This window comes from Cyrtonyx montezumae, unplaced genomic scaffold (assembly GCF_038088225.1).
Source record: "Cyrtonyx montezumae isolate F1298 unplaced genomic scaffold, pur_monq_1.0 scaffold_3, whole genome shotgun sequence".
NCBI classification, from domain to species: domain Eukaryota; kingdom Metazoa; phylum Chordata; class Aves; order Galliformes; family Odontophoridae; genus Cyrtonyx; species Cyrtonyx montezumae.
This window is the reverse complement of record NW_027072034.1, coordinates 136441479-136461172: the sequence shown is the minus strand read 5'-3', so window position 1 is coordinate 136461172 and position 19694 is coordinate 136441479. Positions and strand designations below refer to the sequence as shown.

General features: G+C 35.7%; 1 protein-coding gene across 1 annotated transcript in view; it reads left to right on the top strand.

The window, feature by feature from the left end:
* Positions 1–2421: 2421 nt before the first annotated feature.
* The window catches only part of TFEC (transcription factor EC), an 88757-nt gene continuing 71484 nt past the window's right edge, over positions 2422–19694 (top strand). Inside the window, exon 1 of the mRNA XM_065743471.1 lies at positions 2422–2622. Coding sequence (XP_065599543.1) covers positions 2422–2622 — 201 coding nt within the window. The remainder of the gene's footprint in view (positions 2623–19694) is intronic.

Here is a 19694-nt window from a genome sequence, read left to right as displayed (position 1 = left end):
ATGTTCTTCAATATTTATTGATGTATTGGCTCATAGCAGGTACTTAATGGCTATTGTAGGTTGTCAGATTCATAAAATTTGTTTAAATAACAAAGAAACAAAACCCTGATTTGGGTTCTCCCTAATGGGAAAAATAACTCTAAGCTTCAGAAAAACAATATAAATTTTAAAAAGTCTTGGTAATATACTCTGAAAATTGACTAGGTTCATAAATTCCATTTGGTACTGAATATAGTCTTTGAAGCTTCTTCCTATAGCATCCTCATAGAAAAAACTGATGAGGAATAGACTAGAAGGTAGATAAACTGGCTGAAATGCTGGGCTCCAAGTGCTGTGATCAGTGTCACAAAGTCCTGGAAGCCAGTAATTACTGGAGTCCCTTAGGAATCCATATGGAGTCCATTATTGTTTAAACTCTTCATTAGTGACTCGGATGATCTCTGCAAGTTTGCAGACAACAAAAAATTTGAGTGGTCACTATAACAAAAAAAAGTGTGAGTGGTCACTATAACTGAGAAAGCTCTGAGGGTCTTGGTGGACAATGAGCCAGCAATACTCCCTGGCATTGAAGAAGGTCATTAGCACCAGGGGCAGTGCTGCACTGCTTGCAGGGTGAGGGTGTGATCTTTCTCTGCTCAGCACTGGGAAACCCTGGGTCCTGCAGTGCAGGAGGGACAGGTATTTGCTGGAATAAGTCCAGCTTAATACTGTGAAGATGCAGAAGAACTTGGAAAAATGTGAGCTATATGGTGAGGCTGAGAGAGCTGGGATTGTTCAAAATGAAAAAGCTCAAGAAGTTCTTCTCCATGTGTATAAATACCTGATAGGGAGGTAAAAAAGATGGATCCAGGCTCTTCTCAGTGTCCGCCAAGGAAAGGTCAACAGTCAGTGAGCACAAACTGAGGTGGGGGAAAATTCCACTTAAACATAAGAAAAAAAACTACTCGTAGGGATGGTGAAGTACTGGAACAGGCTCTCTGGGAATACTGTGGAGTCTCCATTCCTTGATGTCTTTTCCAACTTTATCCATTCTGTGATTTTGCTCTTAAGACAATTCATTGTAATATACTCTGCTGTGGATAGTAGTGATTTTGCAAAATTTCTTCACTCTTTATTTTATATTATTTTTATTTTTATTTTATTTTATTACTTATTATTTTTTTCCCAGGGGAAATCACATAGAAAAATTAATAAAAAAAGTCATCTCACATCATTATGTTTCATTTCTTTCATTTTGACTTCTGTTTAATCTGATATTGCTTTCTCCCAGGGTGTGGACCAATGAACAGGAGATCTCATGTCTCATGTAGTTCATGTTGCAAAAATACTCAGACTGCAGTGGATCGGTGATAGTGTTCAAGTCTTATTGTGATTCCTAAGGCAAAGACAGTACACACCAGTATAAATGTGCTATAATTTTAAAGGGTTGGAGGCTGATCCTACAAATCTTTTCTAGCATGAGTAATTCTGATACGAAGTTTTCTTCCCCAGAGCTACTCATTTTTTGAAAGGATACTCTTTGCAGGAACCAATCCTTATGTTGTATGTGACTGTTTAGATACTGGACTGTTAAAATATTTCTACTACTAAACACTGAATGATAATGTGGATGGTGGTTAGCAATGCAATTCCTTCAGCAAACAGGAGTCGATACTGCATACAGAATCAGTTTTACCATCATTACTTTTCAAGAAAATACTTAAATGTATATCGTATTTGTTATAGAACAAGTAGGAAAAAAATGTGGAAAAACGAAGGCTTCTCATATCAGTTGTGATCCTTTTTTTTTTTTTTTCTTGACTGGCAGTTGTTCCTATTTTCAAGTGTTTGTTTCTACTTTAATGAGGATACCAACTTTCATCCAGTGAGATGTGTGGGTCACTTTGTTAGTGCACTTGAACACACCAAGGCGATACACCAGCTGGAAATTTTGACTTTTAGTTGAATTATTTTTCCCCAGCAAATGGCTTTCCTTTTGACATATTTTAATGTACTTGCACACTGAGAGGAAGAGTGGGTGAACAGAAAACAGACTGTTTTATTAACCCAGCAGTCACTTTTGAGGTTCATACATGTCCACTTTTTTCTTGCCTTTGTACCTAATCCCAAGAGACTGGTATCTGGCTTCCCTTGGAATAACAAAGTCAGTCACAAACCTCCAAACATGATTGTTAACTGAATGCCAACGGTTTCTTCTCATCTTTTTTTTTTTTTTTTTTTTTTGAGTAGTGTGTTACGGACTCTGTCCTTATAGATGCCCTATAACCATAACGGTAATTTGGTTTTATATTTAAGGATTTTTTCTCCAGAAATAGTAGAGATACATTGTGCAAGATATTAAATTGCTGCTTCTATTTTGTGTGTGTGTTTTATAGTGATTTTTTCGGCTCTGCTAATTGTGGAAAGGGAAGAAATAAAGCAATGCTGCAGGCACTGACTGGACTACAGTTTCAGCTCAAAGGAAAGCTACGGGATCAAGAGTGGACAGAGAAGTACTCTCAAGAAGAAGCCCATGCACGTTACGCACAGTGCCACATGCCAGTTTCACAGTACCCTGGGTTCAATGGATTTTTGCCAATGGGAACACACTTTTCATCAGACAAAGCTCCAGCAATCTCTGAGGTACCTATATTACCAGAAGACATTTACAAAGACCATTTCTGAATGCTGTTTTATCTGCAGATATCTATTCTTAATTGTAACGTAATTAGCTCATTTTGAAGAACATCAACATGAAATCTAGGTGGGAGGCTGGGGATAAAGCTGTTGGGGTTAATGTTTTCTAAAAACTATATAGGACAAGCAAATGCTAGAGTAATAACTAGATCTTGTACCTATTCTGCCTAAGAACATGTTCCTTGAATTGTTAATCTTAAGACTGGCTCTCTAATGATCTAGAGCTGACAACACATTCCATCCTCCTTTTGGACAGTGGAATGACCCCAGAGATTTCCTTTCAAGTCACACAGTATTTAAAGGCAGCAACCAGAGAACAGGAATGGGGCTGAATTCTTGCTCCCTCACCCTGTTGGGGGACAGGCAGCTTCAAATGACACCAGGAGAGAGAGAATGCTGCCTCCTGGTAGCTCTGTGCCTGGTAGATGTTTTTAGCATCAGCCATTCAGGAACATATGTTTTCAAGAGCTACTCCTGGCATCCTGGGGTCATTCAGATCTAAGGTAGGGAGTTTCAGATCCAACAAATTGCTATGTAGAAGCAGCTTGGTGCGATTGTTCTGGTTCTGTAAAGGTATCAGGGGCAGCAGAATGGCATGGGCTGCTTGCTCTCCTGCCTCAACAGAGCCTGTGTAGGGTTGCAGTAGGGCTGCTCAAGCCACATCATCTTGTGCAAGCTGTGCACTGTAGAACTGATATTTAAAAGCCATTACTTAACAGATCTCATAATTCCATCATAGTTCTCTCTATTGAAATGGGAAGTAAATGTTGTATTTCAGATACCACATGGTGGCAGCTGTTGATAAAGTCTGATGCTAGTTTGTTTTGCATTTTATAAACTGAGGAATGCTAAACAAGCATCCAAGTTGTTATTTCATAACTGTTACACCAAGAATGTTCTGATAGCTTGATGTCTGATATGTTGACTCTTTCTTTCTCATTTAGCAGTAGGAAAGAAAATTTAAGCAGAGATCCAGCTACTATTCTGGTTCCAACAATGAATATTTTAAGCATTTTTCTAACTGCTAGTAAACTTTCTTTTGAGTTCTTGCTATTCCCTTTCTCTTCTGGTCTCCCTTCACTCTCCTATTCCTCCAATATTTTTCAATGTAGCCTGGAGAAAAAAAGTTTAAGAAAAATAATAAAGTTTTTATTTATTCCTCACAGAATTTCTGACCCTGTGGGCATTTGTCTGCCCGTCTGGCTAATGTGCTCTAATGAATCTACTTTCTGCCATACATACACATATTGTCTTATCAATCAGTTAGAGGAAACGCTGAGTATGGTGAGCACTAACAAGAGCTTGGAAGGGTCAGTACACCAGAGAGCTACACTGTCATGCTACTTTCCCTACAGGCTGCTTCAACTAGAGGATAATAAATCAGGCCACATGTAGTTGGCACTATGTTTTCTTGCCAATCTCTTTGCCTTAGCAAAAGGAGATTCCTATCTCAACATTTAGACAGTGCCATCACTCTGAATCTTGATGAAAGACAATGTCCTCCTAATGCTTTTGGAGTCCCTGAGTTAGATGTGGCAGGTCAGGCTGCTTGAGGAGCCTGTTTACAGAGGTTGGCAGTGATCAGAAGGTGCTGAAGAGCCCATGGGAATTGCATTTTGCTGTCTGGAAATCAAAAGACAAAGAGATATGGGAAAAGGTGAAGAAAAAGTGAAGAGTGGAATGAGAAGAAAGGAAAGCAAGGGAGAATGGGAAAAATATGAAGAAGGAAACAGTGAAAGAATCAGGAGTGGGATAAACAGGAAAGATTATTAGCAGGAAAGAGAAATGGAGAAAAAGAAACAAGTAAGAGGTGAGGAAAAGTGGAAAATAATAATAATAATAAAAATGTTGGGAAGAATAGGGGAATTACAGATTTCTGAGGGGTTAAAAAGTCCGAGGTGGAACTCAGAGTTAACAGCACATAGGGGAATATTATTATGCCTTTCTGAAAGTCTCACTTTTTCTTTGCATGCACAGAAGTTCTGGTGTAGATAAGTGCAGCATGTTTGCATGGCAGCAAAACGATAAAAAATCTTAATGCTGTTTTACACAGCCCAGAGCCAACACTAATAAGGAATTAATATATAAATAACTTAGCCAAGAGTATCATAAAATACCATCAAGAAAACTGAGACCAAGGATTCAGAAAGTATCAGGAAAGGGTTAGCTTGGTACTTTAGAACAATAGTGCCTAAGAGAATTCAGAAGCTGATTCATTTTGTGCTCTTTTTTATGTGACACAAAACCTGGATCCTGATTGATGTTTCACTTGATCAAGGAGAGGCATCTATACTTTCCAGGAGGATGGGCCAACCTGGAGAAGTACCAGGAGTAGTAAAAGAGATCACAAAATTGTGGAACTCATATCTTATTTTCTCCTGCAGTAGTTGTAAGCAGTGTAAACTAGTCAACCTTGGCTTAGCAAACATCTGTGCTGGAAATTTTGGAAGAAAATCCAGAGGAATGCAGGATGACATTTTTGTAAACCAAAAATGATGATTTCTGGTCTTCAAGCTGTGGGCAAAGGCACAGTTCTTACCCTCCATGATTACACCCTGGTGCCCTTTTCTGAACAGTGTTCTGACATCATAGTAAAGCTCCCCTTAGATATTTACTAGCAATACCTTTTCAGGAAAAATCTATTTTCTTTAGGAATGGCTTTTGTCAAATATTAGTTTTGGTGGAACTGTTGATGTCCTTTCTTCTTCAAGCAATCAATCAAAGTAAACAAATTTTTGTGGTATTTGAGAAGACTAATCACTTAACTTGAACACTCCCATATTCTTTCAATAGATGTGTTTAAACAGAGGTTAAAGATGTATTTATTTTTACATACATACATCTTTCTCCAGCCTCTCCCTTCTCAGTGGCATGATTTTGTTGTCAGAGATTTACTGTGTAGGAAGAAGATTATGCATGTCCCTTGTAAGGATCATTGACTTCTTTTAAGTAAAAAAAAAAAAAAAAAAGCAATATTATATTAGAATAATTATCGTTGCTAATGCCAACAGTCATCATTAAGGTATTAACACCCAAAACATGATATTCATTGTTGTAAGGTGTTATGACTGGAAGAACTCAGTTAAGACATGATTTTTAAGTATTAAAAGGTCATCATAAATTACACAAGAATGGATAATATGGGACTTACTTCACAACGAATGAAAGAAAGGTAATGCGGTTTATGGAAAATTAACTTTGTCAATTTAACTCTTCATCTGGTTTGATCAGATTTCAATTTCGATTGATACAGATAAGTTTGTTAATACCATATAGTCAGGATTCTTTAAAGTGTTCAATTAGTTTCTAAAAATAACTTGCCATGCAGCAATTGGATTGATAAGCTGAATAACCAAATGATGCAAAAAAGAATTTGGAAACTGAGGAACATTCCTGGCTTGGATGTAGCCCTTTGGAGTAGCAAAATAATGAATTTTTCACCCAGTTCTACGTAAATATGTTATCAGCTAATGAAAGCTGCTTACGTTTGTAAGTGACTTCATTGCTGGAGGACTGGAAATGAACATATATACCACTGATGACAAGAAATAGGTGTCTTTTCAGACTGTAAGCACAACTAAATAGTGTATATTATAATACAAGTTAAAAACAAAAAACAAAAAAACTGCACCACCAGAAAATGAATGAAAAGCTTTATCAGTCCATACCACGGTGCTGGACTTTGTCCTGAGAACAAAACTTTGTCAGATTGGTCCTGAGATTGGTCAGCTGGAAATGAGTTGCCAGCACAGCATTGCAGCTAACAGAATTCTAAAATAAATGGATAAATAAATAAGCATAAATTTATATTAATAAATCAAATAAGACCAGGGTTACTGTTTTTCCTGTGTGTTAGGTGTTGATCAAACCATCACAAAATGCTGTGTCAAACCAGTTTAAAATATCCATGCTACTACTTCTGTATGAATTACTAGAAAGAATAATACCATTTCAGTGACCTAGGACATTGAGGAGGTAAGCTCCTTGCAAGTTGACCCATGAATGACTATATTTCTGTCTGAAATAGTTCTTTTAAAGCTGCTGTGGCTTAATGTTAATACTCTTAGAAAATTTCTGTAGGCAACATTTTGTATTTAGAAATACAAGAAGTCTGATTCACATATTTCTATGTGGGAAAGTCTTTTCAGGCTTTTTTACAATATTTTATAATTGGCAAATATCTGTTACACTTAAAAGTCCTGTGCTGCTTACATTATATATCCTCTGTAAAGGGTCTCATTTACCCAGTATCTGCTTCACTGATATCTTTCCTGCTCTTGAAGTTCGCTGTTGGTTACAGTGACCACCCCCATTTCACATAACAATTCAAACACTTCCTAAAGCTGGTTTTGTTGTTGTTATTTATTTTTAGTGAATAGCTACTTAATTTGATAATTTTTTAGTAGATTGTCTGAAAGAGAGATTAGAATGGCAGTGGTTTATTACTCTTGCACAAGTAGAACATTTGAAAGCATGAAGATGAGGTGTATATACAAGAATAGCCTTTTCAGATTGAGGTATATATCTCACGTCTCTCTATGCTTAGTAATATCATGGTAGACCTTTGCTGTAGACCACAACTCATGTTTAAATCAAATACTCTCAGCACACAGGAACATATGGATGATTAAGTTAGAAGTGATCTCTTGTACATCTGAACTAGAGGCCTTGGTAACTTTTGGTTGGCAGCAGTGTAAGCAGGTCTTTTAAGACCCAACTTACTTAGCCTATCTTAGGCTTTCAAGAAAGACAGTTTGTAACATCAAAATGTGTTGGGTTTTTTGTTTGTTTGTTTGTTTTTGTGCCATTGTTGACAGAGAAAAGGGAAAAGGTATACAGATAATTAGCTTGCATCTTAATTTTCTCATACAAAAAAATGTCAAATTAATTCCACCTCCATGTTTTTTGCTTCAGAGACAGGATAGAAGTTTTGAACTTTCTTGATTTCACTTTAAAATAAGCTTAGGAGCTGATGCTTGAGGGTTAACATACAATTTTATGTCAAATTACTGCAAGTAAAGTAATTGAGGTTGTTATGATTTTTAAGTTATCCTGAACTACTTGCTGAAAGTGTCTAGCAGCACAGCTGCCTGTATTTTCAATGAACCCACATAGATTTTTTCATGGTAGTCATTTGAAATATATTACTTTTTAGTTTTTTGAAATATAGTGGTATTATTTTTTAATGCAATACATTTAGTATTGATATTCAATCTTTTGTTATTTATTATTTACTTGGTATTTATTTCGGTATTTATATTATGAGAAAGGGTATACAGAGAAGTAGAAAGATGGAAATGAGGTGAACAGAATCAGAAATAAGAGAGAAAATGAAAATGGGAAGGAGAGCAGAACACATTTTGGAAGATCTGGAAAGAGGAGGAGTAGAACAGAGAGCAAAAGGTAGGGGTAAGTGGGAAATAAATAGATCTGTGTAGGATTCTCAGGCTCACTCATTATTTTGTAGACTTTTATAATAGCTCTTCTTTTCTTCTCCTTTTCAAACTTCACAGACTTCATCTTTTTAACCTTACAGTGTGTAAAGTCCACAGTCACCATTCTTCCTCCCATATACCTCATCATTTTTGTCATTTTTTTAGACCTTTTTATTTTCTCTATGTCTATTCTTGCACACACCTCTTCACATCTGAGCACAGCTGTTGACCTACTTCTGTGTGATAATTCCTGCAACATGGAAATCACTGATGTCTTTGCTACTGAGAGAGTAAGTTCAGCGGGTCCATCACCTTCATCAGCTGAAGGAAGCGTTAATGCTGGATCACTTTGACTCAAAATTAGAATCCCAGGTTACAATTCTCTCAGGACTAGAAACTGCTGTTAGAATGGTTCAGCCTATAGAGTATTGTGATTGTTTGTGTGAAAGAGGCCAAGGACTGTTGAAGACAGGACTGAGAAGCAAAATAGTCATGCTTTAATCACAAGATCTCTTGATTCCTTCCCATGTATTTTCAGTGCAGAGCCTTGAGCAGTAGTGTTCATATGTCCAGCACATTTCCAGGTACTGCAATCATCCCCTCAGTAGCTCTTAGAATTCTTGACACAGCTTTGTCCTCTTCCAGCAGGTTCTCTCAAGAAGATTTTGAATTTATGAGGTTCTGGGATGATTCATAATTGGCACTTTGCAAATAGTGCTGTTCACGTAGAGGATAAATCATTGGCTGACATAAATAAAAGATTTTCTATGACTTTTGGGGTTAGTGAACACTGTCATTTCCCAAACACATACATTTTAGGGATTAACAGTCTGCAACTGGAGTTAACAAAAGTTTTGCAGTTCTAAAGTAGAGAATCATAGGGCAAATGAAGTTGGCCTTACATTGAGGATGTGTAGGCTTTTTCAGTGTTAATGACAAGAAATGTTATTTCTTGTCATCTGCAAAACAGAAAATGAGTCAGCTTCTTTGGCTTGCAAAGTAGACCAGCATTTTATGAAATGTGGGTCTCAGGTTAACAGGAATCCTTGCTTGCTGCTGACTTCAGTGGGAAGGTTGAGCTCATAATGGGAGTTATGAGTTCAATATAAATTTTTACTTGACAATTCTACTAGTCTTGAACTGACAAATGGCAGCCAAGCAAGAAGTAGTCAAGATCTTCAGCTTGGGTCACCAGTCCAATAGATGCTTTGAAACATTAATGCTAGTATCTATGACAAGGATTATAGTAACTGAATTTTGGAAACTCTTAACTGTTGACTTACTAACTATTATTCACTGCATAAATAAGTATATTATAGATGACATTAATGGTTCTTATGCAAGTGTTTGTTAAACCCGTTATTCAGACTTAATGAATAACCAATGGTCTTTGTTATAAAGAGAAGGAAACCACACTTCATTTGTGAGATTAATCTTATTTAAAGCAAAAATTCTGTCCCTGAATAGCTGGTGGTATTCAGCCTAAATTAGCATCTGCTGAACTGAGCAGTTGAGCTTCCTCTGACATTTATTAGGACAAATGCATAAAGGCTGTGCTGTGGCAATACCATTTAATTGTCAGGGCAATTAGTTGCCACTTTGGATATCAGAATTGCTGCTGAGTTAAGGAAAAAAAAGAAAAGAGGTTGGTTGTTATGAAGGCCCAGCAGAAATAGTTTCATTTTTAACTGGAAATTGTGTCTGAATTTTATGTTGCTCATAAAAGTGAGAATCTGATGGCATAGACTGGACCCAGGCACAGCAGAGGAAAAAGTAATCACTTTAACAGTGGTTGGTCTTCCTTTTATGACTTCAAACCAACCCTGACTTTTATAAAAAATATGTAAATCACTCGATGCTAGGGGCAAAGTCCCTGTAGTGTTTATAGTTCCCTTAGAAAAATCAGGAGTATTTATTTTCTTTCCAACTGCATTAATATATTGAAAATAAAAACCCTTGTGTTCTCATGCATTATTCTGTGAGCCTTACCTCATTTGTTCTGCAGTTTGTATAGATCTCCTTAAGCAAATCAGATGTGCAACCTGTCCAACAGTTCAACTCTTATCTCTTACTGTAGGAGTTTCTTATTTTGAAAAATACACATATGGTTATACTCTTCCAATATACAATTAAAATCATGATTTGATAAGAGAAGAGGGCTCTTCAGTTGCATTCATATATTACTCTTTTTTCCTGTCTCATGGTTTCTAAAGGTCTTTGTAATCAAACTTCACTTATATGCCATATAGAATTACCATAGTAGAAACAGAGAAATTCCATCATGGAAATGAGTGTCTGTTTAGGTCAAGACTCCAATCACAAGTGCAGTGTCTGGAAGCCTGTACTCTGGCAGTTTGTACAATGGCTGGCCTTTGGATTAATATAGGAATGCAGGGTTACAAGTCCCTTAATCTTCATAAAGAATGACAACCATCTCTAAATGGCTGGAGTCTGTGTTGTGTGCTCCTCCTTCCTCCCCTCCCCTTTGAAGCGGGATTTGTTCACCTCAAATTCATCTGGATGAAATTCTATAGCCTGACTTTTTCATGTGTTTGTAAATTCTGCATTTGGACAAATCTGAGACTGAAAATTGAGATTTGATTTGGTGTTTCTCTGCTTTATAAAGGGACATTTTAAATGAAAGTCTAGGAAGAAAATTATGAGGTTTTATTTTGGATGTATTGAAGACTTCTGGGCTATGTTGTGATTCAGATGCAAAGAGGGAAGCTTTGCTACCTCTGCTACCATTTAATACATGTCTGAGTTCAAAACTACTTCCAGCCCTCCCAAAAGCTCAGTGTGTTTCTATCATGAGTGATGATTCAGTCTAACTAAATGGCCTGTCTCCATTCAGAGCAGTGCCAGACAGGGGTAATTTCATTTAGATCTATATTAAAACTGGATTAACTTCTGTACATTATTTTCTGAGCAAAGATATTTGAACTTTGGAGGCCAGCATTTTTTGTAAAAAGAATGCTGTTTCACAAGCAGGACATTAAAAATGCCCACTTCAGATAAAATTCTTGCAATTTATAGATCAATTAATTTAATATTACCTTTTTGTTGGAGTGAGGAACAAAGATTAATATGGGTGGAAATTCCAGATAATCTCTGCAGGTACTGAAAAATGATTTAAATAGTGTCAAGATTGAAAGGTTTGCATGTGACCTGCAGTCCAGCAAAACAGCAGAGGCCGAAGAGTAACAGATTCAAGAGTTTGTGCACTTTTAGCTAATTTTGAAGGTCTGGAGCTGAACGATTATTTTCTTGATACTCTGAAGTGCTGACATGCATAGACCATGATATCAGTTATTTCTCTGTATTCTCTCTCAGTTCTGCTTCTTGTTATTGCCAGTCTTGGTACTTCTAATCAATCTTGTTGATCTCTGGGTTGTTGTGACCTTGATTAAACAGTCTTTCCATATGTACAGTGCTATTATTATCTACCTGTATGATTTTATTTTTTTTCCAATGGTAAACTTACATTAAAAACAATCTCTAATAATCCTTCTGGATAAGTTTTACCATAGGAAGTACCATAGTTTTTCTTTTCTGGAGCTCTTATCAGTCATATTTTAGAAATATGCAAACATCAGTGATAATTTACAGATCATCTAGTGTCCACGTTATTTTGAAAAGGTCCACTAAGTGGTACTCTCTAGTATTTCCTGAAGTGCTTCTTTCCAGGATTGAAGAACATGGTCATTGTCTGTAAAGTTTCTGTTCTGTGTGATATTTTGCTTTATAACTCCACTACTTAGGAGGAAATATTTGTATGTATATGTAAATATCATTCTGCCCTGATCCATAGTTCACCACTGGTTCTGGATCTCTGAAAAAATCTTCAGTTTGGGGAGACGTATCACAAGCAGTAGAGACAGATACCCAAACGCAGTGAAAATGAAGTGATAACTGCCTAAAAAATGCAGATACAAGATAATCAACTAACAGCCCATCATGGATAAATGAATATAGGAATTCTCTTCCACAAATTCAGTCTCCTGCTGTTCAAAACTGTAGTCTGGAAACACAGCTTTGATCTCCATGGCACTTTCTACCTGTAAATGGTCGTATTTATCCCTTATCAGGAGACAGCTACTTGAACGCAATAATTAGGATCTTTGGGATTGCTTAAATTTCAGACAACTGTGAATCATACCAAATTAGTAATGGAGGAAAGCGTAACAGACAGAAATCGCTCTGGTGCTCTTCAAAGGACAATGTCTGTTATGACTTACAGCAGCTTTTTATAGTACTCATAAAACCAAAAGGAAGAAAAAGATGCCGTTATTCTCCAGCCACGAATGTTTTCAAAGCAATGTTTTCAAAGCAAAGGTTGTCAAGAAGTTAAAAAATAACCCTCCACAATAACCCCCCACACCTCTGGCATTCCACATCCACTTATTTCATCCTGGTCTGCATATTTATTTTGAGATTAATTTGGTACACGTACTGTACATTTGCCAAGGGATTTTTTTTTGTTGTTGTTCTTTTTTTTCCCCTATTTAAATCTTCAGTTCCAAAGCTATTTTTTAATCCTATTACTGCTAATTGAGTGAAGTCTGCAGTCTTTTTGAGTTAGGTGAAGTTCAAGTTGTAATTGGTATCAAAGAAAGGCACAATGCAAGAACTGAATATTAATATTTAACTCTTGCCATTTTATTATTTCCACTTGAAAATCACAGCAGTGGTTAAAAGACCTTTTTATGAGTTCATGAGGGTAGTGAATTGGATACTATGGGATGAGATTTTTCATTCATGCAGCAATATTAACAAAAATTGCTTTGTAAGATGTGTAAATGAAATATTATATACCAGTGCCCAGTAGTACTGGTTATAGCTACAGGTCTCTCAGTATTCCTATTATGAAATTTTGCCTGTAGGTTAAGTAGCTGCACTGCAGAATTTTGCTCGAGGCTAATATAGCATACAAGTTTCTAACCCAGGAGCTATTTTGTTTCATATCTCCTATTTAGACCTCTGCAGATAACTGGAAATTGTGCCAGTTTTGGATGACATTTTGGATTTGAGTACTTTTAAATGACTGTAATTCTGAAGCAGAATTTCTCATAAGATATGCATACAATGATGGATTAATTGCATATGACTGACAATAAGGACAAAGACCACCCAGGACAAAGACCACCCTTTTGATTTCAGATCCCTTAAAAAGATCATTTGTTTGACCAAAAAGAGTTCAAAGACACAAGTTATATATTTTTCTCAGAGTTCATCGAAATTAAAAGAAAAATGGCCACTAACATGGAAAATTTGGAAATAATTTTCTCCTCGATTAAAAGAACATTTGTAAAATCAGTTAATTAAGATTTTCTGTAGACTGCATCTTCCTGAAACATCATTAACATCAGCAAGAGACATAGTACCCGAGAGAAAGAAAAATGATAAGAAGCAATGCTTGAATTCATAGTAAACAAGCATGAGTTCAAAGCATAGAGAAGGAGCAAAAAGAAGAGATAAAAAATTAGGCAGGGAAGAAAAACTGAAAGTACCAGAACAAAAAAGATGCAGCTGGAAGTACTGTATCTCTATCATCCACTTCACAATAGACGGGATAAAATGCAATAATTGTAGCTTATTTTTTCTGTTGAAATTGTCCATCACATGAACACTGAAGATAGTCCATGTAAATCGTTTGTCCAAAATACTTAACTATCAATGCCAGCAAAGCTGATTATAGAGTGAGATATTTGACTAAATGCTTGCTCTATAGAATGTGATTTTGAATCAGTGTACAGATAATCTAAGTCTTTTTTTAATATAAATTATCATTTATATGCTAATTTCCCATTAATATTTTATGTTATTTTACTGCAGACTTTGTTGCACTGTAAAATCTTGTCAAGAACAAAACTCTGATCCATACAGATCTGATCTCCTGAACAGATCTCAAAGGCTTTCTAAAGCAAAACAGTTATTTTCTTGTGCTGTTGATGTTGATTAATTTTTTTGTCTTTTTTTTTTTAATGAGAAAATAATCTGAAACTAAAACTGAGTTGGAACCACATGATATATATGAGATAATATATTTCACTAGTACTTTTGCATATTATGGCAATATTTCTGAAGATGAACAGACTTCCCATTTTGTTCATATCTTAACTATAAAAAGTTGAACAGTGTTCTTTCTTTTCCTTGAAATAAAATTTGAAAGACATAGATTGCAGTTAAAGGCGAAAAGATGTGAATAACTTAAAATAGGTTGTGTTATGTCTTTAGGCAACATATGGTCTCGTATACATAGAGAATGAAAAAAAAGAAATTAATCACAACAATTTCCAACGGACTTAGAGAGAATTTACTCTCAACTCTGCCCCCCGTACCCCAACCCCCCCCCCAAAAAAAAAAAGAAAAAAAAGGACTGAACGTCAATAAACAACACCATTCACTTGGTACTACTGAAATTGTGGATTTTGTGGTTTAAATGATAAGATTAATAGTTTCAAGACATTTCACACTGAGCACTTGAAGTATGATCCAATTCATTCAGCATCAAACTTTGTTCTTTGAATTTTTTCTTTAGTTAGTAAAAGCCAACACTATTAGAATAAAAACATTCAGCTCATACCTTTTGGGGTTTTGACTCTGCCTCCAGCATCCTTTCCTAGCTTGTTATCTTAAGTAATTGTCTGGCTTCCACTGGCATTCTGATATAATCGCATAAATTTTGAAGTTTCACCTCTCACCATCTCACAGTGAAGAAGGCATCATATTTTACAGGTGAAAATTTGAGACAAAGAAACAGATTCAGATCCTTAGAGCCTCCACTAATACCTGAGTACATTCAGTAAATATTTTATATCTAATTAAAGTTAGTTGCTCAAATCACACTCTGTGGAATGGAGAAAGACAAGAGTTAGTTAAGTGTTTCCAGTGGAAAGACAACATACTTTCTGTCACTGCAAAACATCACTTGTAAGTGTCAAAAAGTGAATCACTTTCTGGAGGTCTTTTCTCTTAGTATTATCCAGAATAAAGGCTTTTTATTAACTTACTTAGATAAATTTATCTTGAAGTTGAATGTCACTTGTAACAAACATCGAAAATTAGCCAGGGATCCATGTTCTGGTTAGAAATTGAACCAAGCTCTTTGAAGTCTTTGTGTAGCAGGTAAACACTGAGCCTTCTTGCAGCCTTCATGGTCTTCCTCCAGAGAATCAGTCCACTTCTTTTACACCCAGTGTAGTACCAAGTCTCTTCTACTTTTCAAATTAGTAGTACTTCATCGTTTTGCAGAAGGATCAGCACACACTGAAACAAATACTGCTTCACAGATTATTGTGGATGCTAAAACTCATGCTTTATGATAGTAATATGGGCAAGTTAGTGATCTTCATGACAGTAAGCTCACTTTACAGCTTTCTACTTCTCTGATCATAGAATCATAGAATCACCAAGGTTGGAAAAGACCTAAAAGATCATCCAGTCCAACCGATGTTGACCTCTGGTAGAATTAGGGCACAATGAACAGTTAAATGCAATGACTTCCCATTTCTTAAGCAAAGTATTTCATGTTAGATGCTGGATGTTAATTATCAGGAGTATTCACAATGTAAAAATGTTTTCTGTGGTAGTTTATAGTTTCTGTGGTAGCAGTAAAACAATTTCCTGCAGGCTGCATCAGTACTGACGTGCACCAGCTGAAAGACTTGTGACCAATTCCAAAGACCACCAAAACCACTTTGACTTTGCTGTGGTTTACTTTGGATCAACAAAAATTTTAGAGTTACAAAGAGGAATCACTCTATGTTCAAAAAGAAAATAACTCTGAAAACATTTTGAAAACATCCCATTCAGTGATACATCCAAGAGATTTTGTATTATCAGCATACTAGGCTGATTTGCATTTAAATCATTATTAAAAAAAAAAAGAAAACATGCTATGTGAGTTATTATTTCAGATCATAGATAATAAAACTTAAAGGGAAACTAGTTCTTCAAAACCCTGTGTCTTTGTGAAGAAAATAGAATGTAACAGAAATATATATACACACACAAAATTTGTCTGTACTCTTACTTGAAATCTTAATACCAAGTCAGGTCTCCACGTGCAGAGCTATTTTAAGCACACTCCCTACCAAAAGAAGTACTGATGACATTTCACAAGTGATTCCCTCAATGCTGTGCTACAGTTAATGGGACACTTGTGTATTGCTTTTAAAATGTGATGATCTTCTGCAGATTGATAACTCTTTATCTGCCATCAAATACATTGATTGAAGAAAAAAAACAACTACAAAACCCACCCCAAATCAACCAATGCTAGAGCACTTCTCCATGGAGCACAGACTTGGAAGAAATGAGGCTTAACTGGAATTTATTCTCAAAAATGAAAAATATAATAAAAAGAGAATCTCTATTAGAAAGGATAGGCTCGTGCCAGTTATTTTCTCTGCAGTATATGGTTCTGCAGTAAAATAACATATGCATAGCATATGTTTGTATATGTCTGTAGAATCAAAAGCTAAGGAGTGGCCCACTGTATAAGACACTGTAAATACGCAAATGAGCAGTCAGTTAGGGCTACCTAAGGTCTGCAACCAAAGTCTAATCTCTGTCTGCTCCTAATGGATGATCAGCAATTTCATTAGAGTTGTAAAGATTCCCTCACACATTGTGCCTGGTAGGCAGACTACCAAATAACACATGGCTGCTATTACAATCATTGCAGTACAGTATTTGCTACAGTGCTTTGCTACATTTGTACTTTCATTTAAGTAAGGGAAAGCAAGTGGCTAGACTTGACCCTATCTATTTATCTACTGTAGAAGGCAGGATTTCAGAACTAAACTTCTAGATCAGGCCTTGAGGCATAAAACTTAGATTCTCAAAAGTGTTTAGGTGACTTAAAAATACAGCCTTCATAATCTCACTTAATTAGTAAGTCCTAAATTATGCAGCAAACAGATGAATCTATATTTATTTTTCATTCAGTGGTAATAGCTAAATCTTTCTGAAGTGTCAACAGCATTAATGTAGTTAACTTGAAATACCAATTATTGCTTTCTGCAGTTCTTTCTGTTACAACTGAAAGATGAAAGAAGATTTTTTTTTACAATTTTAGGTTCCTTTGAATATAGATATATTCTTAGCCAGTTATATAGCTTCCCTGCTATCATGTTGGCTGTACGCAGCCATTTGGTTCATTGGCTTTCTTTACAGGTCCTAACTTTATCATGCATGTTACTTCTTGCAGAAATATCCGTTTACAGAAAAGAGAATGTTCCCAGGTGAATTCTTAATGGTACGCCTCGAGACTTAAATAAACATATGTTTTTCATGCAATGAGTTTCATTAAAGAAGACACTAAAATTTCTATTATTAGATGCTAGTCAGTAATTACATCACACAAGACATTGCCTATATGATTGAATAGTTCCTAATATTTCAGAAACGTAATGGTTAAAAGATGACCTTGAAAAGCCAGTTTAGTCATGATTAATTCATATTTGATTTTCATTTTTTTCTTCATTACTCATAATATCAGTGTTTTACTACATCTCCAAAACACACACTCCTAACACCTTCTCTAACCTTGCTGACTGCTGTTTTCTACATATTTAGATGACTGAGTTTATATTCTTAATTTTCAGTTCATTTTAACATTAACATTCAGTTCATTTTAACAGTTGCTCCACAATAATTTTGCACATTGTGACAAAAGGCAATGTTTCTTGAAAATAATGTTTTGCTTAAAGAGTATTATTCTGTTGATTATTACCTTCATATCATTGAAGATATGTGGTTTTGTAGCTCGTATCTTTTCTGGGATTCAAAGGATATCATGGTGACTCCTTAACTTCTCTGAAATCAGTTAGGGACCACTGTATTTTGCTTAAACCCTCAGGTTTCTCTAAAATTTTTATTTTTTCAAGGGAAAATACCATGGAACTCAAGTTTTTTCTGCCATTCACAAGGAAAAAGGCAGAGGTGCTTCTTCAGGTTGTGTGTTATTAAAGAATAGATTATATTTTGAATTAGTTCCATAGTGAAACAATGTTCCAGGAGTTTCCATTACAAAGTGGCATTCACCATTTTCCAAGGACGCATTATTTGATCATTTTTAGTACAGCTTTGTAAAGAAATATGGTATATATATCATATATATATGTCAGCAATTACCATCTGTTTGCTCATCATCAAGCTTTCTGTCCTGCCATCTCAGTATCTCTTGAACCTGCAGGCCAATTTCAAAAGAAGCACCTTGAAGCATTACAAAAATATGCTGGTGGGCAGAGGAGGAAGCACAAGTTGTACCTCAGAGAAAGCCCTTAATGAAGCATGCAGAGACATGAGTAAGAGCAGCAGGCATGTGTGGGCTTGTAGGGCTGGGGCTTGGAAGTCCATGTACTGCCATCGCCCTTGCCAGGCAGCAGATGGGAACACCCTTCGGAAGGTGACGGGTGATGGCTGTGAGAAACAATCCAAAAGGGGGATCCTGGAAAGAAAACTTCAAAGGAAATATAACAGAAATCCACGGAAAGCAGTACTGTGATGCTTTCACTACATATTAAACAGCTTGTTAATATACAACATTCAAATTAGACTAAGTTTACATAACACTGTCACAAGATAAGGGATGACTGCTATATTTTGTATTTATTCACTGCATGCTTGTTTTGAAGTTGATTTTCTGTTGGTATTATTTTTCTGTAGGTTGTTAGAGCAGCGTGACAAATGAATGCTTTTTACTTGTGTGTTGAATTTTGAGCAGGCTTTGTATTTAGTTACTATGCTTACAAAGTTTCATATGTGCAAACAGACATACTTTCCTCCTTGAAAACATGAAGTGCCTCATTTACTTCATCAGAGTGATGCACAGTGCAGAAAGTTCACTGAAATTATCATTATTTCATCTAATATAATGTAGTAATTAAAATAATAATATTACTAATTACTGTAATTATGATTCAGGCAAAATTCCTAGCAAAATTTAAAAGTAGAATGATAGGATTTTGCTAATAAAACAAGTTATACTACTTATTAGATTAGAGAGAGGATCTGAAAATACATTTGCCAGGGAAAAAGCCTAATTTCTGAATCACTTTGCTAGAAGAAAAACATATTTGATAATATGAATAGTTTCATAACATCCTTATTGTATAACTTTAAGAAGGTCACTGCAATATTTACTGTATCTCATTTATTGTGTCACTGAGTAGACATTTAGTTTGTTACCACTTTGGAAAAAGAAGCATTATACTAATACTACACAGGTCATAAAGGGATCAGATAGGCTTAAATCCACCTGGGCAACATGATCTGCATCTGCATACAGTTAAGAATCAAGCTGAGCATTACTTGGATCTTCTTTTTCAAGCAGTTTTGTTGGTGCTTGTGCTTTTCTTCAAGTTCAAGGCAGTTGCTCAAGTAGGTTATCAACTCTTGTTTCTGTTCTTTGCTGTAGTAGTACCTAGTGCAAGTTCAATATTATCATTGCTCTTGAAGGCCCTTTATTAAAGTGTTCTGAATTAGGAGTTAAATATTAATTTGTAAGCTGTAATAAACCCATTTACGTATGAATTTCTGTTCTTCCTGATTACTGAGGGAAGAAATAGTTTGTGT